Here is a 20,104-nt window from a genome sequence, read left to right on the forward strand (position 1 = left end):
CAAGAAAAAACCCATGTTCATTAGCCACTCTATGCAAACAGTATTGCAAAAATGTTTCGAGTATCACAAAGTCCATCCCTCTCGAGAGCCACGGCGGATGGGCTTTGTAATACCGCCAACGTCCAAGCCTCGCTTTCGAGTATCACAAAGCCCATCCCTCTCGAGAGAGCCGCAGAGGATGGGCTTTGTAATAAGCGGAGGAGACATGGCTTTCGGAATACTGTTGCGCTAGCTGGTTAACATGGGTTTTGTTGTTCTTTGAAGTCTTTCACTCTGGGGCTTTCACTTGGGGGGGGGCAATATTTGCAGCCCCCGTTCCCCTCCCTGCCTTGGGTTGGGTTGGTGGGCAGGGTGGGGGGTCCTGGAACCCCCTGCTTCAACTCCCAGCACCCTAATGCAGTGTTTCTCAACCTTGGCCACTTGAAGATGTCTGGACTTCAACTCCCAGAATTCCCCAGCCAGCATTCGCTGGCTGGGGAATTCTGGGAGTTGAAGTCCAGACATCTTCAAGTGGCCAAGGTTGAGAAACACTGCCCTAATGCACCACTCCAAGGCCTGGTGCCGGCCAGGGAGCATGGGTTTTGTAGTCCCAAGCCCTTTCAGAGGGAGAGGCGGGCCTGGAAGATTGGCATTGCCTTATGGGCTTTGGCACCAACTTCCCTGCCTAAATAAATATAAATATAAAATAAATAAATATAAATAAATAAACCTAAAATATTTTTATTTGATTTTAGACGGAATTATGGCTTTTATTTTTTTTTCTCGTTTCGGGAGCGGCGTGGAATGTAGGCCGCCGCCGTTGCCGTGGCAACCATGGCGGCCGCGGCCCGGGCAAGATGGCCGCCGAGGCCCCGCGTGGTAGGGAAAAAAAAGCCTTTGCCCGCGCCGCTCTGGGCCGCTCGCCACGCACACTCGGTGGTACGTCGGGACTGGGCGAGTTCGGCATCGCCAGCCGTGGCACGCATGCGCACCCTGGGTGGCAAGCGAGAGTTCGCCGAGGACGCCAAACTCGAGGCGTGCGCGGCCTAGGAGCATGCGTGATCTCAAGCAAATGGCCGCGGGGGGAGGGAGGGAGGGAGGGAGGGAGGGAGGGAGAAGGCCGCTCCACGCGCTTGCGCGCTGCCTCAAACACCAACCCCCCCCGAGTTATGAAGCTAGGAACGTATCCTAGTTGGCCGCTCCTTTTTTTAATTGTTAATTTTAATTAACACATGCGCACTGAACCATCGGTGGTAGGCGGTCACCCCCCCTTTATTCTTCCCCACCACACCCCGCATGCGCATGCGGGGAGGGTCTCCCCGCGCACGCTCACAACCGGCCGGGCCCTCTCGGCGCAGGCGCAGCGCGACGTTTCTCTCTCTTCCCCCCCCCCTCCAAGAAGAGGCTCCTCCTTTTCCCCCTTCCTGGGCGTCGGTCGCCAAGTTGCGCATGCTCGTTTCCCTCCGCTTCTGGGCGTCGGAGGCCAGTGCGCGTGCGGCGACGGGGCGCGCGAGCGCGGAAGACGGGAGGTGTGTGCGTGCGTGCGCGGGGTGGAGGGGGCAGCGCGAGAGGTGGCGACGAGTGCGCGTGCGCACTGCGGGCTGGGTTGCAGCAGGCAGCGGCGGCGGCGGCGGCGGTTGAGCTCGCGGGCGGGTGAGTCGCTGAGGGGGGGGGGAAGCCGCGGTGGGGGGGGGTGTCGCGGGGAGGGGGGAGGGGGGGGGAGAAAGCCCGGTGGGGAGGGGGAGGGGGAGGGGGGGGCGGCCTCGAGCTCCGGCACGCGCCGCCCCCGGAGGCCTCACCGCGTGGCGGCCGCCTCAGACCCAGCAGGCAGGAGGGAAGACCGGCCGCCCCCTCAGCCGAGTCACGGGGCGGGGGCCCAGCCAGCGAGCGAGCGAGCGAGCGAGCGAGGGAGGGAGGGAGGGGGGGGTTCCCTCCACGTGTGGTGGCTGAGCGGGCCTGGCCGCGCCTGATGGGCCCTGGAGTCCCGCAGGAGGGGCTGGAGTGGGGGGGGGGGCTGTAAAAAGGGTCGGGGGTCTCTACTTGGGGGAGGGGGGGAAAGAGGGGAGGGGGCCCAACTTTGGTCTAACTGGGTCGGCTAAAGGGAGCCTGGCCTGAACTGACCCGGGAAGTGCCTGAATTTTGGGGGGGGGGTCCTTGGACGGAGTGGGGGGGGTCTTTGGGAGTGGGGGGGGTCTTTGGGAGGAGGGAGGCCAGCTCTAACTGGAGGGGGGGGCACCTAAAAGGGAGCCTGTCCTGGTTTGAACCCTTTGGGGGGGGTGCCTTAATTTGGGGAGGGGGCTTTCTTGGACGGAGTGGGGGGGGTCTTTGGGAGTGGGGGGGGTCTTTGGGAGGAGGGAGGCCAGCTCTAACTGGAGGGGGGGGCACCTAAAAGGGAGCCTGTCCTGGGTTGAACCCTTTGGGGCGGGTGCCTTAATTTGGGGAGGGGGGGTTCTTGGACGGAGTGGGGGGGGGTCTTTGGGAGGAGGGAGGGGGGGGAGGCCAGCTCTAACTGGAGGGGGGGGCCCTAAAGGGAGCCTGTCCTGGGTTGAACCCTTTGGGGGGGGTGCCTTAATTTGGGGAGGGGGGTTTCTTGGAGTGGGGGGGGGTCTTTGGGAGGAGGGAGGGGGGGGGAGGCCAGCTCTAACTGGAGGGGGGGGCACCTAAAAGGGAGCCTGTCCTGGTTTGAACCCTTTAGGGGGGGGTGCCTTAATGTGGGGAGGGGGGGTTTCTTGGACGGAGTGGGGGGGTCTTTGGGAGGAGGGAGTGGGGGGAGGCCAGCTCTAACTGGACCTAAAGGGAGCCTGTCCTGGGTTGAACCCTTTGGGGAGGGTGCCTTAATTTGGGGAGGGGGCAAGCCCTGATTGGAGGCGACCCCTCCTTTCCAAGATTTCCGGGTGTCATTGGGGGGGGGGGAAGCCACCCCAGGGGGGCGAGGAAGGACCTGGGGTTTAGCCCCTTCTCCCTCCCCCAGACCCAAATCATTGCCTTGACACACACACACAGACATTTTAAACCACCTTTCCTCCCCCCTCCCTTTGTGGTTTGGTTGTGGCTTATGTGCAAACCCCCAAATAGGCAAATTGGTCCAGCTGGTTGTGTGTCCTCAAGCCTTTTTTTTTTTGAGGGGTGGGGAAGGGGGGGGAGAGAAAGCACGTGGTTGCCCTTTAAAGGGAAAGCCCACCAGGCCCCTCCCTCCTGGTTTGTGGTGGGGGGGCGGGCGAGGGGAGCCCCAGCAGGACCCAACAAGTTTGTTTTTAGGCTGATGGTGGGGAGCATTGCATAGTTGGGAAGGTGGGTTTTTTTTTTAACAAAAATTGGCAATTTGGGGGAGTCAAGCCACCCCTGACTTGACTCTGGGAGGGGAGAGGAGAAAAGAAAGAAAGAAAGAAAGAAAGAGAGAGAGAGAAAGAGAGAAAGAAGAGAGAAAGAAGAGAGAAAGAAGAGAGAAAGAGAGAAAGAGAGAAAGAAAGAAAGAGAAAGAAAGAAAGAAAAAGAAAGAAGGAAGATCTTGCAATGGCTTTGCTGAACAGGGAAAGGGGGGCAAAAAAGAAAGACTGTGAAAAAGAAGAAAAAAAAGGGCTGGATTGGGACACCCCCCCCCCCCAATGATGGACAGCAACCCTTTGGGACTTTTAATCAAGCTGGGCAATTTTGAAGACTGTCAGACTTCAATTCCCAGAATTCCCCAGCCAGCCAACATGGCCCCCTGATTTTAAATGTAGAAAAACTATGCTTGTCTCCCCCCCCCTTATGGGATTCCCCTCCTTCATTGGGGGGGGGGTTGTTCAGCATGCACCCTTGGCAAAAAGTTCACCTTCCTAATGCCACTTACCTAATTGCTACCTGGATCAGGTGAGGGGAGGGGGGGCGTTTGAGTAAGCTGGAAAAGGAGGGGGGGAGTTTCGGCTTGGCTTTTGCTTGCATTGCAGCCCAGTTTGCTGGTGGGGTGGGGGCTTAATTATGGTTAATTAGTGGCTTTCCCCTCTCCATGGATCGATGCCCTGGGGGCCATTTGAGTGGGGGGGGGAGCAGCACAGCCCTCCGGCTGGATTCAAACTCAGACTTTTAAGCATGGGGGAGAGTCTCTTCAGACACCCGGACTCTTAGGAGGGGGGGACATTTGCCACCTTCAAGAATTGGGGGCGGAGGAGCTGGGGTCAAGATCGAAAGCGGGGGGGGTCTCTTCCTCCTCAAAGTGGCTTCTCCCTCCCTCCTCCTTTTCCACCCCCCCAAGCTGGTCACGTGGTCTGGAGCCTGTCTCTCCGCAGTGGCAGCTTAGCTGAATCATGCTTGGGGTTGGCAGGAGCCGAGGGGAGGCTCCCTCCCGACATGCGGACCAGAGGGGCTGCCTTTCTCTCTCTCTCTCTCTCTCTCTCTCTCCCTTTTGAGCAAAGTGGGTGCAAACTTCCTGCCTCCTCCTCCTCCCCCCTTCCCCTTTTGCTCCTCGGGCTGCCCAAAATCAGAAGCACGTGGTAGCGGTGACGGTGGCAGCCGCCCGGCCGCCCGATTGGCAAGAGAGAGAGATGGCTGTCACCACCACCACCACTGCTGACGGTCTTTTGAGGAGCTGCTGTCAGCCTGCACCGCTTAGTCGATGACCCGTCAGGTTGGCAGCGGGAGAGGAGACTCCGGTGGGTCTCTGGCGGTGGGTGGGTGAGTGGGCGGGCTAATGGGCTCCTTGGCATGGCAGGTGGGGGGGGGGGACAGATGCGTGGAAGAAGGAGCCAGCAGCTGTGTCTGCAGCCATCCCGTCTTGGGCTTTGTCTTAGCTCCAGGCTGAGACTCCGAGCGGCTGTCCCGGGGAAGGGAATCGGGTTTTTCCAGCTCCCATCTAAGCCGGGGAAGGCTGGGCTTCCCTTGAAGCCCCCCTGCTTGCCCTTCCTTTGTCCCTCCTCCAGCCCCTCTCCTCCTCCCCGGAGGAGGCCGAGCGCATCTCCTCCTCCTCCTCCTCGCCTCGGAGGGAGAGTGGGTCGGGGTTTAAATGCCTTTTCCAGAAGGGCAGGCCTGCTTTTTATTTGGGACGAGTGGGCTGGGGTACTGAGTGGGAGGGGGTTTCCTCGTAGACCTTTCGAGCCTTTAGGGAAGGTTGGTTTGCTCCACGAGGCAAATTCCCTGATCTGCATGTTGGCAAGATGAATTTTTTTCCCTTTTGTGAAGTGGGATCCTTTGGGGCGTGAAGCCTCCCGTCTTTGCAAAACCGAAGTTAGAAGTTTCTTTAAAAAGGAAAAAAAAAACACACACAAACCATAGAATGAGCTTTTTTCTTTTTCAAATCCTGGCTGGTTGATTCCCCCCAAAGCAGAAGGGGGGACGAGCCCAGAGTTTGAAATTGCACCTTGTGGGTTGGAAGACTGAAGTTGGATTTTGGTCTAGAATCCGCTGCCTGAAAGCTGCAGGCCTTCTCCGCTTCCACCGTGGAGCAGGAGATCCCGAAATAGAGCAGGGTGGGGGTTACCCTGCAGCAGAAGGTGTGGTCCAAGTAGTGTGGCTTGATCCTGGCTAAATCTTGGGCTCCTGGCGCGGCATAGAAAGCAAACTTTGGCAGGCTCCTGGCTAAGGGAACGGAGAGGCTCCGAGGCCGGAGAAGTAAATGTTCCTTCACCCAGAGCGTAGTTGGCTCAAAGCCCTCCTCGACTTACAACAGTTCCTAAAGTGACCATTCACCGGGAAAAAGCCGTGACATACGACCACTTTTCACACTTACAACCGTTGTGGCATCCTTGTGGTCACGAGATCAAAATCCAGACGCTTGGTGACTGACTCATAGTTATGACGGTCGCGGTGTCCTGGGGGGGGGGTTGTCACGTGACCCCCATTTGTGACTTTCCCAGCAGCCGGATCCATGGGGAAGCCAGATCCCCTTAGCAACCATGGGAGTAACTTAACGGCGGTGGTTCACTTAACGACGGTGGCAAGAAAGATCGTAAAATGGGGGTAAAACCTAACGAATGTTTCACTTAGCAGAAACGTTGTGCTCAATTGCGCTCGTAAGTGGGAGGGTCACCTGTATAGATGTGTCTATGTATGTATAAAAATTGGAAGGGAGGTCGTAAAGCAGGGCAAAACTCAACAAATGTCTCACTTAGCAGCATAAATGGGTATAGTCTAGCCTTTATTGTCGTTGTACATCATGTATGCAATGAAATTGGTTAGTCCACAAGTCTTAAAAGTGGGGGGGCTCCATTGTCATAAGTTGAGGACTACTGGTATGGTTCTTTTAGTAGGTTCTTTTTTTTTTTTAAAGTATGCAATGGTAATGAGGAGACGGCCTGGAGGGGGAACCCCCGGGAGATCCTGAAAATTATCAGTCGTGCTGGAAAAACGAAAGTTTTAGGGGGAAGAGAGTTTTCAGGGGCCGGTTTGGTTCCACTAAAAAGCTGCCAAGTGGATTTAGCTGTTGTCTTGGCAGCTTCCTTTGGATGGGAGGAAAAAAATGACAGGCAGTGCTAAGACTCACATTGAGCCACTTTTTGTCTTTGCCCCCCCCTCCCAGTTCCCATTCTAAAGCATGCTGGGGGGGGGGTGTCGGCTGAAGGCCCCTTACCCCAAAGAGCCCAGCATCTGGCTCAGCACCAGCTGAGCGGGCAGGATCTCCTTCCACCCAGAGGTGTCCAACTTGGCCACTTTAAGCCCTGTGGACTTCAACTCCCAGGATTCCCCAGCCCTGGCCACTTTTAAGACTTCGATTCCCAGAATTCCCCAGCCCTGGCTACTTTTAAGACTTCGACTCCCAGAAATCCCTGGTTACTTTTAAGACTTTGATTCCCAGAATTCCCCAGCTGTGACCACTTTTAAGACTTTGATTCCCAGAATTCCCCAGCCCTGGCTACTTTTAAGACTTTGATTCCCAGAATTCCCTGGCTACTTTTAAGACGTTGATTCCCAGAATTCCCCAGCTGTGACCACTTTTAAGACTTTGATTCCCAGAATTCCCCAGCCGTGGTCACTTTTAAGACTTCGATTCCCAGAATTCCCTGGCCACTTTTAAGACTGGTGGACTTCAGCTCCCAGAATTCCCCTGCCAGCAATTCTGGGGGTGGAAGTCCACAGGTCTTAAAAGTGGCCAGGATTGGAGACTCTTGTCTCAGAAGATTGTGTGAACTTGTACACTTTGGATTCAAAGGGTTATAAACCAAACATGGCTGAACCAGGAATCAGGTTGACTGGTACGTTACGGTTTAGTAAAAGATGGAGTTTTTTTGGGAGGGGGGGAGTGCCTAAATTTGGAGAATTCACGAGATGTTTTGGTGGCCCTGAAGCATTTTTAAAAGATGGGTGTAGAAGATAGAGTAATAGGATTGGAAGGAACTTTGAGGTCCTCTAGTCCACCCCAGGCGAAGGCAGGAGACCCTTATACCTTTCTGGACAAGTGAATCTCTCTAGTCTTTTCGTGAAGGTTTCCATTGATTGGGAACTTTAGGAGGGAAGCCATTGCAATAGAATCATACATCGAGAGCCGGAAGGGACCTTAGAGGTCTTCTAGTCAAGCCCCCTGCTCAGGCAGGAAACCCTCAACCATTCCATGCAAATGGTTATCCAGAGTCTCCTTAAAAGCCTCCAGCGATGGAGCACCCACAACTTCTGGTGGCAGGAAGTCCCACTGGCTAATTGTCCTGACTTGTGAGAAGTCTCTCCTTCATCCCAGCTTGCTTCTCTCCTTGATCGGTTTCTTGCTTCGCTTGCCTGCCCATTCTGCCTTCCGGTGCTTTCGGTAATTAAGTTGACCCCCCCTCTTGGTGGCAGTAATTATCATGTCCCCCCCCCCTTTCTCCGGTCCTTCTCGCCTTAGACGCACGCCATTCCCTCAGCTGTTAGAGTTTAGCCCGGGTGCATGTGTGTGTGTGTGTCATAACATCCTGTTTGAATACAGAATAGCAGAGTTGGAAGGGACCTTGGAGGCCATCTAGCCCAACCCCATGCTCAAGAAGGAGTCCCTGCTAGGCCAGGGGTTGGCCACCTGCGGCTCCGGAGACGCATGTGGCTCTTTTCTCCCTCTGCTGTGGCTCCCTGTCCCCGGTCGGCTCTACAGTGGGTAGGGCCGTCGGTTCGGAGAGGGAGAGGAAAAAGGACGCCGGGCTAGGAGGGGAGACTCTATGGTGGGGGAACGGGACTTCCGGTCCACTCTAGAATCGAACCGGGGGTAGGGGGGGGATTCCGGTGAGGACATTTGTGGCTTTGGGAGTGAGGGCTGTGCTTGCGATGCGCCAACCGCCTCGAGGGGAAGAAGGTGCGCGCTCCCTGCATTCTCCCCTCCTGATCTTCCTCTCCCCCTTCTTCCTCCTCCTCCACCTCCTCCTTCCCCAGCGGTTTCCACAACATCTGTTCCACCATGGCCGATGACCTGGACTTCGAGACCGGCGATGCGGGCGCCTCCGCCACCTTCCCCATGCAGTGCTCCGCCCTCCGGAAGAACGGCTTCGTAGTGCTCAAGGGCCGTCCCTGCAAGATTGTGGAGATGTCCACTTCCAAGACGGGCAAGCACGGCCACGCCAAAGTAAGGGCCGGGCGCGGCGGCGTCCGGGGGCTGTCGGTCGTCCGCGGTGGGAGCGGAAGGGGGGGAGGGAGGGAAGGATATCTTGGGGAAACTCCCAGGGGTGCAGGGGTTTGCGTGTGCCCGGCAGGCCTCGGGCGGTGTTTTCCCCTTGTTGCTTCTGCTGTGATTGTGTGAATGTGCGTGTGTGAGATTGTGATTGTGCGGCTGGTCAGACGGAGGAGGACGAGGACCAGGATTCTGGGACAGAGTTTGCTTTCTCTGACGGTAGTTTTCCCTCGCAGACGTTTCGTGGCCCTACTAGGGAACGTCCTCGGTGCTTGGGGGTGGGGAGGGGGAGCGGAGGAAGGACTGTGGGGTCCTTGGTGCCCTCTGTGGTTGTTGGTTGAATTGTAGGCGTCTTAGGACCCAACTAGGGAACGTCATCAGGGCTAGAAGGGAAGGTTTGCAGAGAGGAAGGGAGGAGGAGGAGGAGGGAGGCTGTGGGTTCCTTGGTGCTCTCTGACCTCTTTGCAAACATTTGGGGAGAGGAGGAGGAAGAGGAGGAGAAGGGGGGGAGGACAATGGGGTCCTTGGGGGTCTCTGAGGTTGGTGGTTGAATGCAGACGTCTCATAACCCAACTAGGGAATACCATCACTGCTAGAAGGGAGGAGGAGGAGGACTGTGGAGTCCTCGGTGCTCTGAGCTGGTGGTTTTCTTGCCGACGTTTCATGACCCATCTAGGGAATAATATCAATGCTAGAAGGGTATTCGGTTTATGGGAGGAGGAGGAGGAGGACTGTGGTGTCCTTGGTGCTCTCTGAACATTTTTTGCAGACGTTTCATGACCCAACTAGGGAACCTCATCCATGCTAGAGTGGAGTTTGCAGAGAGGAGGAGGAGGAGGAGGATTGGGGCTCTCTCGAACCCATTTCTTGTAGACATCTCATGACCCAACTAGACAACGCAATCAGTGCTAGAACGGGAGGTGGGGGTGAAGCGTCTGCAAGGAGACCCCCAAACTCGGAGGGAGCGCCCGAGACCCCCAACAATTCGGCCCTGAGTCCCAAATGTGCCATCCAGCCTGCGACCGCTTCCCTCTCCCTCCCTCCTTGGTCCTCCTGGCCTGGCCCATCCATGACGCTAGCCCTTAACGACCGTTCGCTCCAAGTTACAGGGGGAAAGAGTGACGTATGACCGCTTTTTCACACTTAACGACCACAGTCTCCCACAGTTAACGACCACGTGACTCATTGAGTAACTGGGAGGATTCGCTTCCCCACCACGGCAGGAAAGGTCGTAAAATGAGGCCTAATGCATCAGGAAGGTTGGGCTGAATGGCATCTGTAAGCCGAGAACTACCTGTCATCCTCTTAACAACCACTGGGGCGGGGGTTTCTTGTGACTTACAGGGGGTTCTACAACGGTCGTAAGGGTGAAAAACAGTCATAAGTCGCTCTTGTCCGTGCCGTGGTTGCTTCAGGCGGTCACTAAATGAACAGTTATAAATTTAGGACACTTGTAAGGATTATTCCAACAAAAAAATGTTCTCTGGAGACCTGAAGTCAAATTTTAATTTCTTAACCCCACAGCATCCAAGGATGTCCAGCCCCCTTCAGTGCTAGAGATCTCTAGGTAGTCCTCAACATATAACGGTTCGTTCAGCGACTGTTATAAGTGACAACTGCACTGACAAAAGTCTCTTAGGACCGTTTTGTTCTTACCTAGGCTTCTCGATACAGTACAAAGCACACACTTAGTCCCCAAAACCCTCTCTTTATTTTAGTGAGTCCCAAATAGTTTGTAAAGAGTCCTACCGAAGTCTGCCAAAGTCTTTCGGGATAAGGCTGATGAGCGCCCACCTTTCTCTCCCTTGAAACGCAGCCAAAGAGCCAATTGGCAATTAGCTTGGCAAGGCCACACGGAGCGAGCTTCAGAAGGTAAACCGACCAGAACGAACACGCTAATCACAGTGTGGTCCCTTTTTGCGACCATCTGATGAGGAAAGTCAATAGGGAAAGCCATATCCACTTAGTGACCGTGCTATTAATTTAGCAACTGCAAGGACTCGCTTAACAAACACAGCCAGGAACGCCGCAAAATCGGGCGCACAACTCCCTGAGCAAATTTCTCACTGAGTGGCCTAAATTCTGGCCTCAATTGGGGTCGTAAATCGAGGACTCCCTGTCTAAAACCCAAGGCAGAATTTTTGTTTTTAAGAGCTCCTCATCATCATCACATAACAAAAATTACTTTGATTCCAGCCCAGATATTCCCTCTTGCACTTTAAAAGTTAAATGACAGAATTAAGTTAAAATTTAAACAATTGAAATCTCCCATTTTTTGTTTAACATTCACCTGGAGCCTCAAAAGTTCCAGCTTCCCATCCAGCCATTAAAATATCAATTTGCTTCCAACATTTTAAGCGCAATTAACTTCTTTTCTCGAAACTTTCCTCCCTGTGGCTTGTTTAGGAGCCAAAAAGTCATTTCCAGTTTATCGGGCTAAATATAAGTACATAATTCAGGCGTCTGATCCACGGGCTGAAATTCCTTCCACCCCATAATTCCTGGCTTCATCTGGGAGGGGTTTCTTTTTTTTTTTTTTTGATATCAAGGTTTTTATTTATTTTATAATTACAAATTTTTACATATGAACAAAGTCTTCTCCTGATCATTTTCTTTTACATCCTCTCCTATACATAATCCATTTTACATCATATCTTCTGTTTCCTATTTCGGCCGTCTTATTCTCTTTCCATATTTTATTTTTAAATTTTCCAATTATTTTCTTCCTAGTACATAAACAATATCACTGATCGCCCTTAATTTCTCGTCTCTTACAAATAACATCAACTCCGTCACTAAATACATTTCTCAGAATTGGCCATCTTACTCTCTAACGTTGCATCTTCCGTCTCTTAATTTAAATTATCTTCAAAGTTAAACCAGGTTATCCGTTCACATTTCACCTGTTGGTCTGTTTCGCTGTAAGCAACCTACATCATCAAATTCAATTTTGACATGAAAACATTTTAACAATGAATCCTCCTCAATTAATAACGTTGCTATAATTCCTTTACTTAACTACCCACCGTTAATAATATGAATACAATTTCCTTTAATCGACTAATACATTCCTTTTTTTCCCTTCCTCCTCTGGGAGTTTTTTTGGGTGGAATTTGGACATTTTAAGGTTTGGATAGAACCCCAAAGTCTTCAATTTATTATTATTTTTGGGGGGATTGTGAGTGTACTTGGTGTGTGTTGTGAAGACGGCTGCCAAAATCTTCCAGGAGATTGAGGGATTTTATTTTATTTTTTTACGCAGAGACAAACAGTCTGTCCAAAACTTTGAACATGCTCAGAGGCAAAAAATCTAAGCCTTTAAACACCGATCTGTTGATTTGAACTTGGTTCTGTTTTAAGCTTTCTTCTCCCTAATGGTCTGAAGATGGGTCTGTCTGTCTGTCTGTCTGAGGATCGGCACCTATTCATACTTCAGGTCTTTCAAGAGCTACTAAGATGGGGAGGGGGTGCCGTAGAGCCCCTCCAGGACAGAGTTTGGGAGGGGGGGGTTAAGTTTAATTCATACATTCATTTATTTATTCAATTTCTATAGCTGCCCAGCTCAATGAGGCTGGGTAACTTTAACAGTTCAACAAATAAATGACAACGAAAATGCTGAAAACTTCTGAAAACAATTTTTAAAAAAAGCTGTTTTGCCAGGCAGGGCTGTTTCCTCCTCCTCCTCCCTGCATGGATAATGTTCCCTTGTTGGGTCGTGAAACGTCTGCTAAAAAGTTCAGAGAGTACCAAGGACAGCGAAGTATTCCTCTTCCTCCTCTTGTAACACTGACGATGTTCCCTTGTTGGGTCGTGAAACGTCTCCCAAAAAAGCCACCAAGTTCAGAGATACTCAAGTGTTGTTGTTATCATTTTTCTTCCTCCTCTTCCTCCTCCTCTCTGCCAACCCCCCTCCCAGCACTGATGATATCTAATTGGGGTCATGGAATGTCTGCAAGGAAATCACCCAGCACAGAGAGCACCAGGGAGCCCATAAAAAGAGAACCCCAGATAAGCGTGGATTAACACCAGACAAAGAAAGAAAAAGAAAACAATAATCTAATCTATGGGGAAAAAACTCACACTCCTACCATCCCACGTCTACAAGAAAACCACCAAGCTCAGAGAGCACCAAGGAACTGTCATCGTCGTCCTCCTCCTCCTCTCCACAAACCCCACTCCCTTCTACCACTGATGATGTTCCCTAGTTGGGTCATAAAACATCTCCAAGAAAACCACCAAGCTCAGAGAGCACCAAGGAACCCACCGTCCTCTTTCTCCCCCTCCTCCCCCTCCCCTTCTTCTCCTCCACTCCACAAACCCCACACTCCCTTCCAACATTGATGACATTCCCTAGTTGGGTCCTGAAACATCTCCAAGAAAACCACCAAGTTCAGTGAACACCAAGGACCCTATAGTCATCTTCCTCCTCCTCCTCCTCCTCCTCCTCCTCCTCCTCCTCTGTGCAAACCACCCTCTTTTGCAGCACTGATGATGTTATCTAGTTGGGTCATGGAATGTCTGCAAGGAAATCACCCAGCACAGAGAGCACCAGGGAGCCCATAAAAAGAGAACCCCAGATAAGCGTGGATTAACACCAGACAAAGAAAGAAAAAGAAAACAATACTCTAATCTACGGGGGAAAAAACTCACACTCCTACCATCCCACGTCTACAAGAAAACCACCAAGCTCAGAGAGCACCAAGGAACTGTCGGCGTCCGCGTCCTCCTCCTCCTCCTCCTCCCATACTAAAGCCGTTCTCTCCCTCTGCCCCCCTCCTAGGTGCATCTCGTCGGCATAGACATCTTCACTGGGAAAAAATATGAAGATATCTGCCCCTCCACTCACAACATGGACGTGCCCAACATCAAGAGAAATGACTTCCAGGTAGGCACCCCGGGGCTCGCGGTTGGCACGCGGTCAGCCGGTTTGGTTATCCAATGTATAAAGCCGCCCGTCTCACGAAGCCCGTCTCTGGGCTGTGTGGTAGAACGGCTAAGTTGCCTTCATTGTTGTACTATAGTTGTGGGTTTGGGGCCACCCTGCCCTGCCTTGCGGGGTGCGCTTCTTCTCCCCAAGTTGGAGAGCTGCTTGCGACGTCTTCAGTCCCCTCTGAAGGTCGGCAGTTGGTCAGAATAACAGCGTTGGAAGGGACCTTGGAGGTCCTCTAGTCCAACCCCCTACTCAAGCGGGAGAACTATCAGAGAAATGGCTCTCCAGTCTCTTCTTGAAAACCTCCAGGGATGAAAGCACCCACAACTCCTGGTGGCAAGCAGTTCCACTGGCTAATCATCTTCCCTGTCAGGGAATTCCTCCTTAATTCCAGCTTGCTTCTCTCCTCCATTAGTTTTCACCCGTTGCTTCTCCTCCTGCCTTCTGCTCCTTTGGAGAAGAGCTTGACCCCCTCTTCTTTGGGGCAGCCCCTCAAATGCTGGAAGACCACTATCATGCTCCCCCCCCCTCCCCTAATCCTTCTCTTCATGAAACCAGACCTCCTCCCCAATTCCTACACCCCTACGCTTCAGCCTCCAGCCCCCTAATCCCATCAGTTGCTCTTCTCTGCACGCTTTCTGCAATCCCAGAGTGCAGAGGAGGGTTAGGGTTAGGGTTAGGGAGGCTGACGCCCCTGCGGGGTAGGCCAGGCTAAGAAGCCGAACCTGCCCACCCTAATCCCACCTTACTGCAGCAAAATTTTGGCAGATGCCATAATATAAATTTTCTTTTAAACTTAGAATACTTTACATAAAAAGGTACGTAATAATCAGTTACGGTCAAATGGATGTTTTAATAATTGTAATAATTATATACATATATATTTGATGATATGAGATTTTATGTAAATTGCAAGTGAAGCCTGTTGTGGGGAAGACCAAATGATTTGTAACCAATCGACACACTTAATTGGAGAAGGGTTTTTATATTTGCGTGCTTATGTTTTATGTTTGTTTAAAAATAAAAATTGGGCACGTCTGAAAGTGTGACCCGTCAAAACCGCGGTCGACTAAAGCGCGCCCGATTAAAGCGCGTACGTGACGTCATCAGCAGCGTGATGAAAATTTTTTAAAATAAATTAAAATAAAATAAAATTAAAGCAAGCCGATTCACATAAAGGTAAGGGTTAGGTTAAGGGTTAGGGTTAGGTTTAGGGTTACATTAAGCGTTAGGGTTAGGTTTAGGGTTAGGTTAAGGGTTAGCGTTAGGGTTAGGTTTAGGGTTAGGTTAAGGGTTAGCGTTAGGGTTAGGTTTAGGGTTAGGTTAAGGGTTAGCGTTAGGGTTAGGGTTAGGTTAAGGGTTAGCGTTAGGGTTAGGGTTAGGGTTAGGGTTAGGTTTAGGGTTAGGTTTGGGGGGGTTAGGGTAAGGTTTTCGCGTTAATTTTAACTTTACCGCTCACAGCGTGATGTTTTCGTCGCGCTGTGATGATGTCACGTACGCGCTTTCGTCGAGCGCGCTTCAGTCTACCGCAGTTTTGTGGTGGAACCGTCTGAAAGAGCCTCCCTCCCTCCCTTTACCTCCATGAGGACTAGGGGGGGTCCCCTCTGGGGCGCTTCCTCACGTTACCCCTCTAGCCCAGACCTGGGTTTTCCTGACCACTTTGGAACCTGGCCAGGGGGTGGGGGCAGCTGGGGGCTTGCAGGGCAGTGTCGCAGTGGCCCAGGTGTGAACAGCAGAGGGGGGCCCCCTCCCAGCCCTGCCTGGTGATTATGAGAGCCAGGTAGATTCTTACATCACCAACCTTGGCACGTTTTAAGGCAGAACTCCCAGAATCCCACAGCCAGCAAAGCTTTGCCCATGTTCAGCCTCGTGGGAGAAGAAATATGTCCTTGTTACCTATTTTCGATGGGGTAACTTTCTTCATAGACGGTGGGAATGCGGTCGACGTAATATACCTTTGACTCCAGCAAAATGGGTGAAAAATCCCAGCAACCCAGGATGAATTAAATAGGTTAAATTAGGTAAAGGTTCCCCTCGCACACCTGTGCTAGTCGTTCCCGACTCTAGGGGGCGCTGCTCATCTCCGTTTCAAAGCCAAAGAGCCAGCGCTGTCCACCTTCCCCCCGGCTGACAAGTGTGACTGGTTCGAATCCTGCCGGGGATTTCCCCCACGAGAGAAGCAGCTTCTCCTGGCCCAGGCCGCGCGGTGCTCACCCTCCTCTTCCTCTTCTTCCTCTTGCAGCTTATTGGCATCCAAGATGGCTACCTTTCTCTGCTCCAGGACAGCGGGGATGTCCGGGAGGACTTGCGTCTCCCTGAGGGAGACCTGGGCAAGGAGATCGAACAGAAATACGACAGTGGAGAAGAAATACTGGTGAGAGGGGGGTGGCCGCCTTCTCCCGGGGGGCGGGGTTGGGGGTGTGTGTGTCTCCAGCTGTGGCCGCTTTGCGACGGCTGGACTTCAACTCCCAGAATTCCTCCGCCAACTTGGCTAGACTTCCAACTGGGGGGGGGGCTGCTGACTCTCTTGTAATCCCTTCCTCTGAGATCTCTCCAGGGGTGGGTTCCGGGTCCTGTCGCGACCCGTACGCTGTGACGGGGTCGGCCGCACGGATGTGAACCCACCGTCCCCCAATGCTTTAGCTCAGTGTTTCTCAACCGTGGCAACTTGAAGATGTCTGGACTTCAACTCCCAGAATTCCCCAGCCATCCTCCATGGGAAGATGGCGGCAGGCAGGCGTGCAGGGGGTTCTGGGAGTTGTAGTCCACCCACCGCCTTCCCGGGGCCACGGTTGAGAAATTGAGTCGAAGAGACTTTTCTTTTTAATTAATAATTTTTATTCAACATTTTTAAAACATTAAAATCTCAGACTTTTACAGTTTTCCGTGATCGGTTTTTTTCTTCTTCTAATTTTGAAATTTCCATTCTATTGTTTTACACACAGACCTCCTTATTTCATCGTTACTCATTGATATGATATATACAACATTTACACCTGTTTCTCTCTGAATAGATACCATCTCCTTTTATTATATTTTCTACGTTGGCATTAATTTTACATCTCTTTTCTAGCCAATCATACCATCTATTCCATGTCTTATAATATCTGTTTCCTCTCTCGTAGTTCCATCGTTAATTTGTCCATTTCCGCACATTTTAGCATCTTTTTTATGATCTCTGCGTTTCAGGGGATTTTTGTTTTGTTTCCAGTTTTGGGCGAATGTAATTCTGACTGCGATAATTATGTGCAGCATAATATATTGAATTTCTTAACTTGTATTTCTGGATTTCTTTACTCATATTTCTGGATTTCTTCTATTTCTGAATGTCTTTACTTCTATTTCTGGATTTCTTTCTATTTCTGAATTTTTTAACTCATATTTCTAAAGTTCTTTACTTACATTCCTGGATTTCTTTACTTATATTCCTGGATTTCTTTACTTATATTTCTGGATTTCTTTACTTATATTCCTGGATTTCTTAACTTGTATTTCTGGATTTCTTTACTCATATTTCTGGATTTCTTCTATTTCTGAATGTCTTTACTTCTATTTCTGGATTTCTTTCTATTTCTGAATTTTTAAACTCGTTCCTAAAGTTCTTATATTTCTGGATTTCTTTACTTATATTTCTGGATTTCTTAACTTGTATTTCTGGATTTCTTTACTCATATTTCTGGATTTCTTCTATTTCTGAATGTCTTTACTTCTATTTCTGGATTTCTTTCTATTTCTGAATTTTTTAACTCATATTTCTAAAGTTCTTTACTTACATTTCTGGATTTCTTTACTTATATTCCTGGATTTCTTTACTTATATTCCTGGATTTCTTTACTTATATTCCTGGATTTCTTAACTTGTATTTCTGGATTTCTTTACTCATATTTCTGGATTTCTTCTATTTCTGAATGTCTTTACTTCTATTTCTGGATTTCTTTCTATTTCTGAATTTTTAAACTCGTTCCTAAAGTTCTTTACTTATATTTCTGGACTTCTTTCTATTTCTGGATTTTTAAACTCATATTTCTGGATTTCTTTACTTATGTTTCTGGATTTCTTCTATTTCTGAATGTCTTTACTCATATATTCCTGGATTTCTTTCTATTTCTGAATTTTTAAACTCGTTCCTAAAGTTCTTTACTTATATTTCTGGATTTCTTTACTTATATTTCTGGATTTCTTAACTTGTATTTCTGGATTTCTTTACTCATATTTCTGGATTTCTTCTATTTCTGAATGTCTTTACTCATATTTCTGGACTTCTTTCTATTTCTGGATTTTTAAACTCATATTTCTGGATTTCTTTACTTATGTTTCTGGATTTCTTCTATTTCTGAATGTCTTTGCTTCTATTTCTAGATTTCTTTACTCATATTTCTGAATCTCTCCCCCTCCCCCAGATCACCGTTCTGTCTGCAATGACCGAGGAAGCTGCTGTCGCCATCAAAGCCATGGCTAAATAAATGAACCACAGGTGAGTCCAGGTACGGACGGGGAAAGCCGGATGGGAGAAGGGGGGTGGTGGCTCTTTGGAGTCCCTTTTTTCCCCTGTTCCTAAAGGGGGGCTTTTTAACCCCCCCTCTTTCTCTCCTCCCCTGCAGGCAACAGCCGCAGCCACAAGAAAAGCTGTCATGAAGCAGAGGGGAATCGCAACCGGCAGACTCTCAAGATTGGGCTCCAAACCACCCCCCCAAAAAAATCTTGGTTTCTCTACCCCCCCCCCTTTTCTTTTCTTCCTCCTTTTCTTCTTCTTCTCTTTCCCTTCCTTTGAAACAAAACAGCCCTCCCCCCTCTCGGATCCTCCCTTTGGAATTAAAGCGAAAGAAAAACCAAGCTTTTTAAATTTTATTTTGTGGTCTTTTTTTTTTAAAGAAAGAGCAAAAAAAATGGCACCATCCGAAGCAAGAAAATAAAAATAAACCTCTCCCCCATTCCAAGAGCCTGGATGCTGATGTAATCATCATCATCATCATAATTATTATTTTTGACTCCCCCTTTTTTTGGACTCCCTCCCTCTGGCCTGCTTTCTCTCTCCCCCCCCCCCCTTCCTCCTCCTCCTCTTCGGGCGCTGGTCACACTACAACTTATTTCTTTTTTTTCCTCCTGGCAAAGAGAAGTTGAGAAAAATTTGCACTTAAAAAGGAAAAAAAAGGGGGGGAATATTTAAAATTGCTAGAAGGAAGGAAGAGGGGAGGGGGGAGAAGAAAACCACCCTGCGAGAGACGGACTCTTCGGTTCTCTCCCTTTTTCTCTCCCTCTCTCCCTCGGCGTTTTCATCCTCCTCTTGCGGAGAATTTGGGGAGGGGGTGCGAGAAGCTGCCCCCTTTCTTCCTCCCCCCCTGAAGCCCCCCCCAGCCTAGGAAGACACCCGGCGGCGCCCTACCTCCCCCCATCCTGTCCCGTTTCTATTGAGGGTGGGTTGGGGGCTGTTTGGTTTTTATTTCGGTGTCCCCCCCCCCCCAAATCTGCTGGGTGGTCGCAGAGGTTCGGGTCACTTCATGCTGGGAGGTTATCTACGAATATTTTTTGGGGGGGGGTGTCCCCCGCTCTGGTTGCTGAGCTTGGCTTAAACCCTACTCTTCCTCCTCCTCCTCCTCGCTGGAGCCCCCTTTTGTCTGCAACCTTGGGGCAGGAAGACCCCCCCTGGGCCGGGAATGACGGGGACCTGCCCCCTGCGGAGTATAGGGGCGGGGTTATACTCTGGTCCCTGTCAATCATGTTTGATTTCCTTTCCTCGCCCCCCCTCTCCCTCCCGTGCTTGTAACTGCCTCCGAGCCCCTCCCTCGTTTGTGGGAGTTAGCATCACCCCCCCCCCAAACCCTACTCTACAAGCCCCCTCGTGCTGGGTAACTCGCCATCCCAAGAGGCTGTTTTTCAGGTGAGGGGATATTATTATTTTTTGTGGGGGGGGGCGAGGAGGGGGGTTTAAACCAACTAGCACTCTCCTGTGCCCCCCCCCCAAGACTGTCTCCTTGGTTCATATTTACTCTCCTCTGCTGTTCACAGGTCGAGCTGTGCCCCCCCCCCTCCCTCTCGCCCTGTTAATCCAACCCATTTGTTAATCAACCTCAATAAAACACAAGTTTAATATGAAAACCTGGCTGTGGTTAATGTGTCATTGGGGGGGGGGTGAGATATCTCGTGTTTCTGGTTCCACCACAAATCCGCGGTGGACTAAAGCGCGCTCGACGAAAGCGCGTACGTGACGTCATCACAGCGCGACGAAAAGGGCACGCTGTGAGCGGTAAATTTAAAATTAAAGCGAAAACCTTACCCTAACCCCCCCAAACTTAACCCTAAATCTAACCCTAAATCTAACCCTAAGCCTAACCCTTAACCTAACGCTAACCCTTAACCTAACCCTAAACCTAACCCTAACGCTTAACGTAACCCTAACTCTAACCCTTAACCTAACCCTAACCCTAAACCTAACCCTTAACCTAAACCTAACCCTTAACCTAACCCTAAACCTAACCCTTAACCTAACGCTAAACCTAATCCTAACCCTTAACCTAACCCTAAACCTAACCCTTAACCTAACCCTAAACCTAACCCTTAACCTAAACCTAACCCTTAACCTAACCCTAAACCTAATCCTAACCCTTAACCTAACCCTAAACCTAACCCTTAACCTAACCCTAAACCTAACCCTAAAC

General features: G+C 50.5%; 1 protein-coding gene across 2 annotated transcripts; it reads left to right on the plus strand.

Moving 5' to 3' along the window:
- The first annotated feature begins 1,519 nt into the window (after positions 1-1,519).
- EIF5A (eukaryotic translation initiation factor 5A) lies at positions 1,520-19,544 on the plus strand. 2 transcript variants are annotated; one of them, XM_032236684.1, is made up of 6 exons: positions 1,520-1,632; positions 8,284-8,473; positions 13,299-13,403; positions 15,691-15,822; positions 17,849-17,922; positions 18,050-19,544. In XM_032236684.1, the coding sequence occupies exons 2-5, from the start codon at positions 8,309-8,311 to the stop codon at positions 17,909-17,911; spliced, it is 465 nt and encodes a 154-aa protein (XP_032092575.1). In that variant the 5' UTR covers positions 1,520-1,632; positions 8,284-8,308; the 3' UTR covers positions 17,912-17,922; positions 18,050-19,544. The 2 variants fall into 2 exon arrangements, with proteins under 2 accessions (XP_032092575.1, XP_032092574.1); XM_032236683.1 differs by lacking the exon at positions 1,520-1,632 and having other exon boundaries at positions 17,849-17,932.
- Positions 19,545-20,104: the final 560 nt, after the last annotated feature.

Source organism: Thamnophis elegans, chromosome Z (genome assembly GCF_009769535.1).
Source record: "Thamnophis elegans isolate rThaEle1 chromosome Z, rThaEle1.pri, whole genome shotgun sequence".
NCBI classification, from domain to species: Eukaryota; Metazoa; Chordata; class Lepidosauria; order Squamata; family Colubridae; genus Thamnophis; species Thamnophis elegans.

Coding starts and splice junctions, on each gene's coding strand:
- EIF5A (XM_032236684.1), top strand. CDS start 8,309: ATGGCCGATGACCTGGACTTCGAGACCGGCGATGCGGGCGCCTCCGCC. Junction 13,404..15,690: donor TCAAGAGAAATGACTTCCAG/GTAGGCACCCCG, acceptor TTCCTCTTGCAG/CTTATTGGCATCCAAGATGG. Junction 15,823..17,848: donor ACAGTGGAGAAGAAATACTG/GTGAGAGGGGGG, acceptor CCCCTCCCCCAG/ATCACCGTTCTGTCTGCAAT.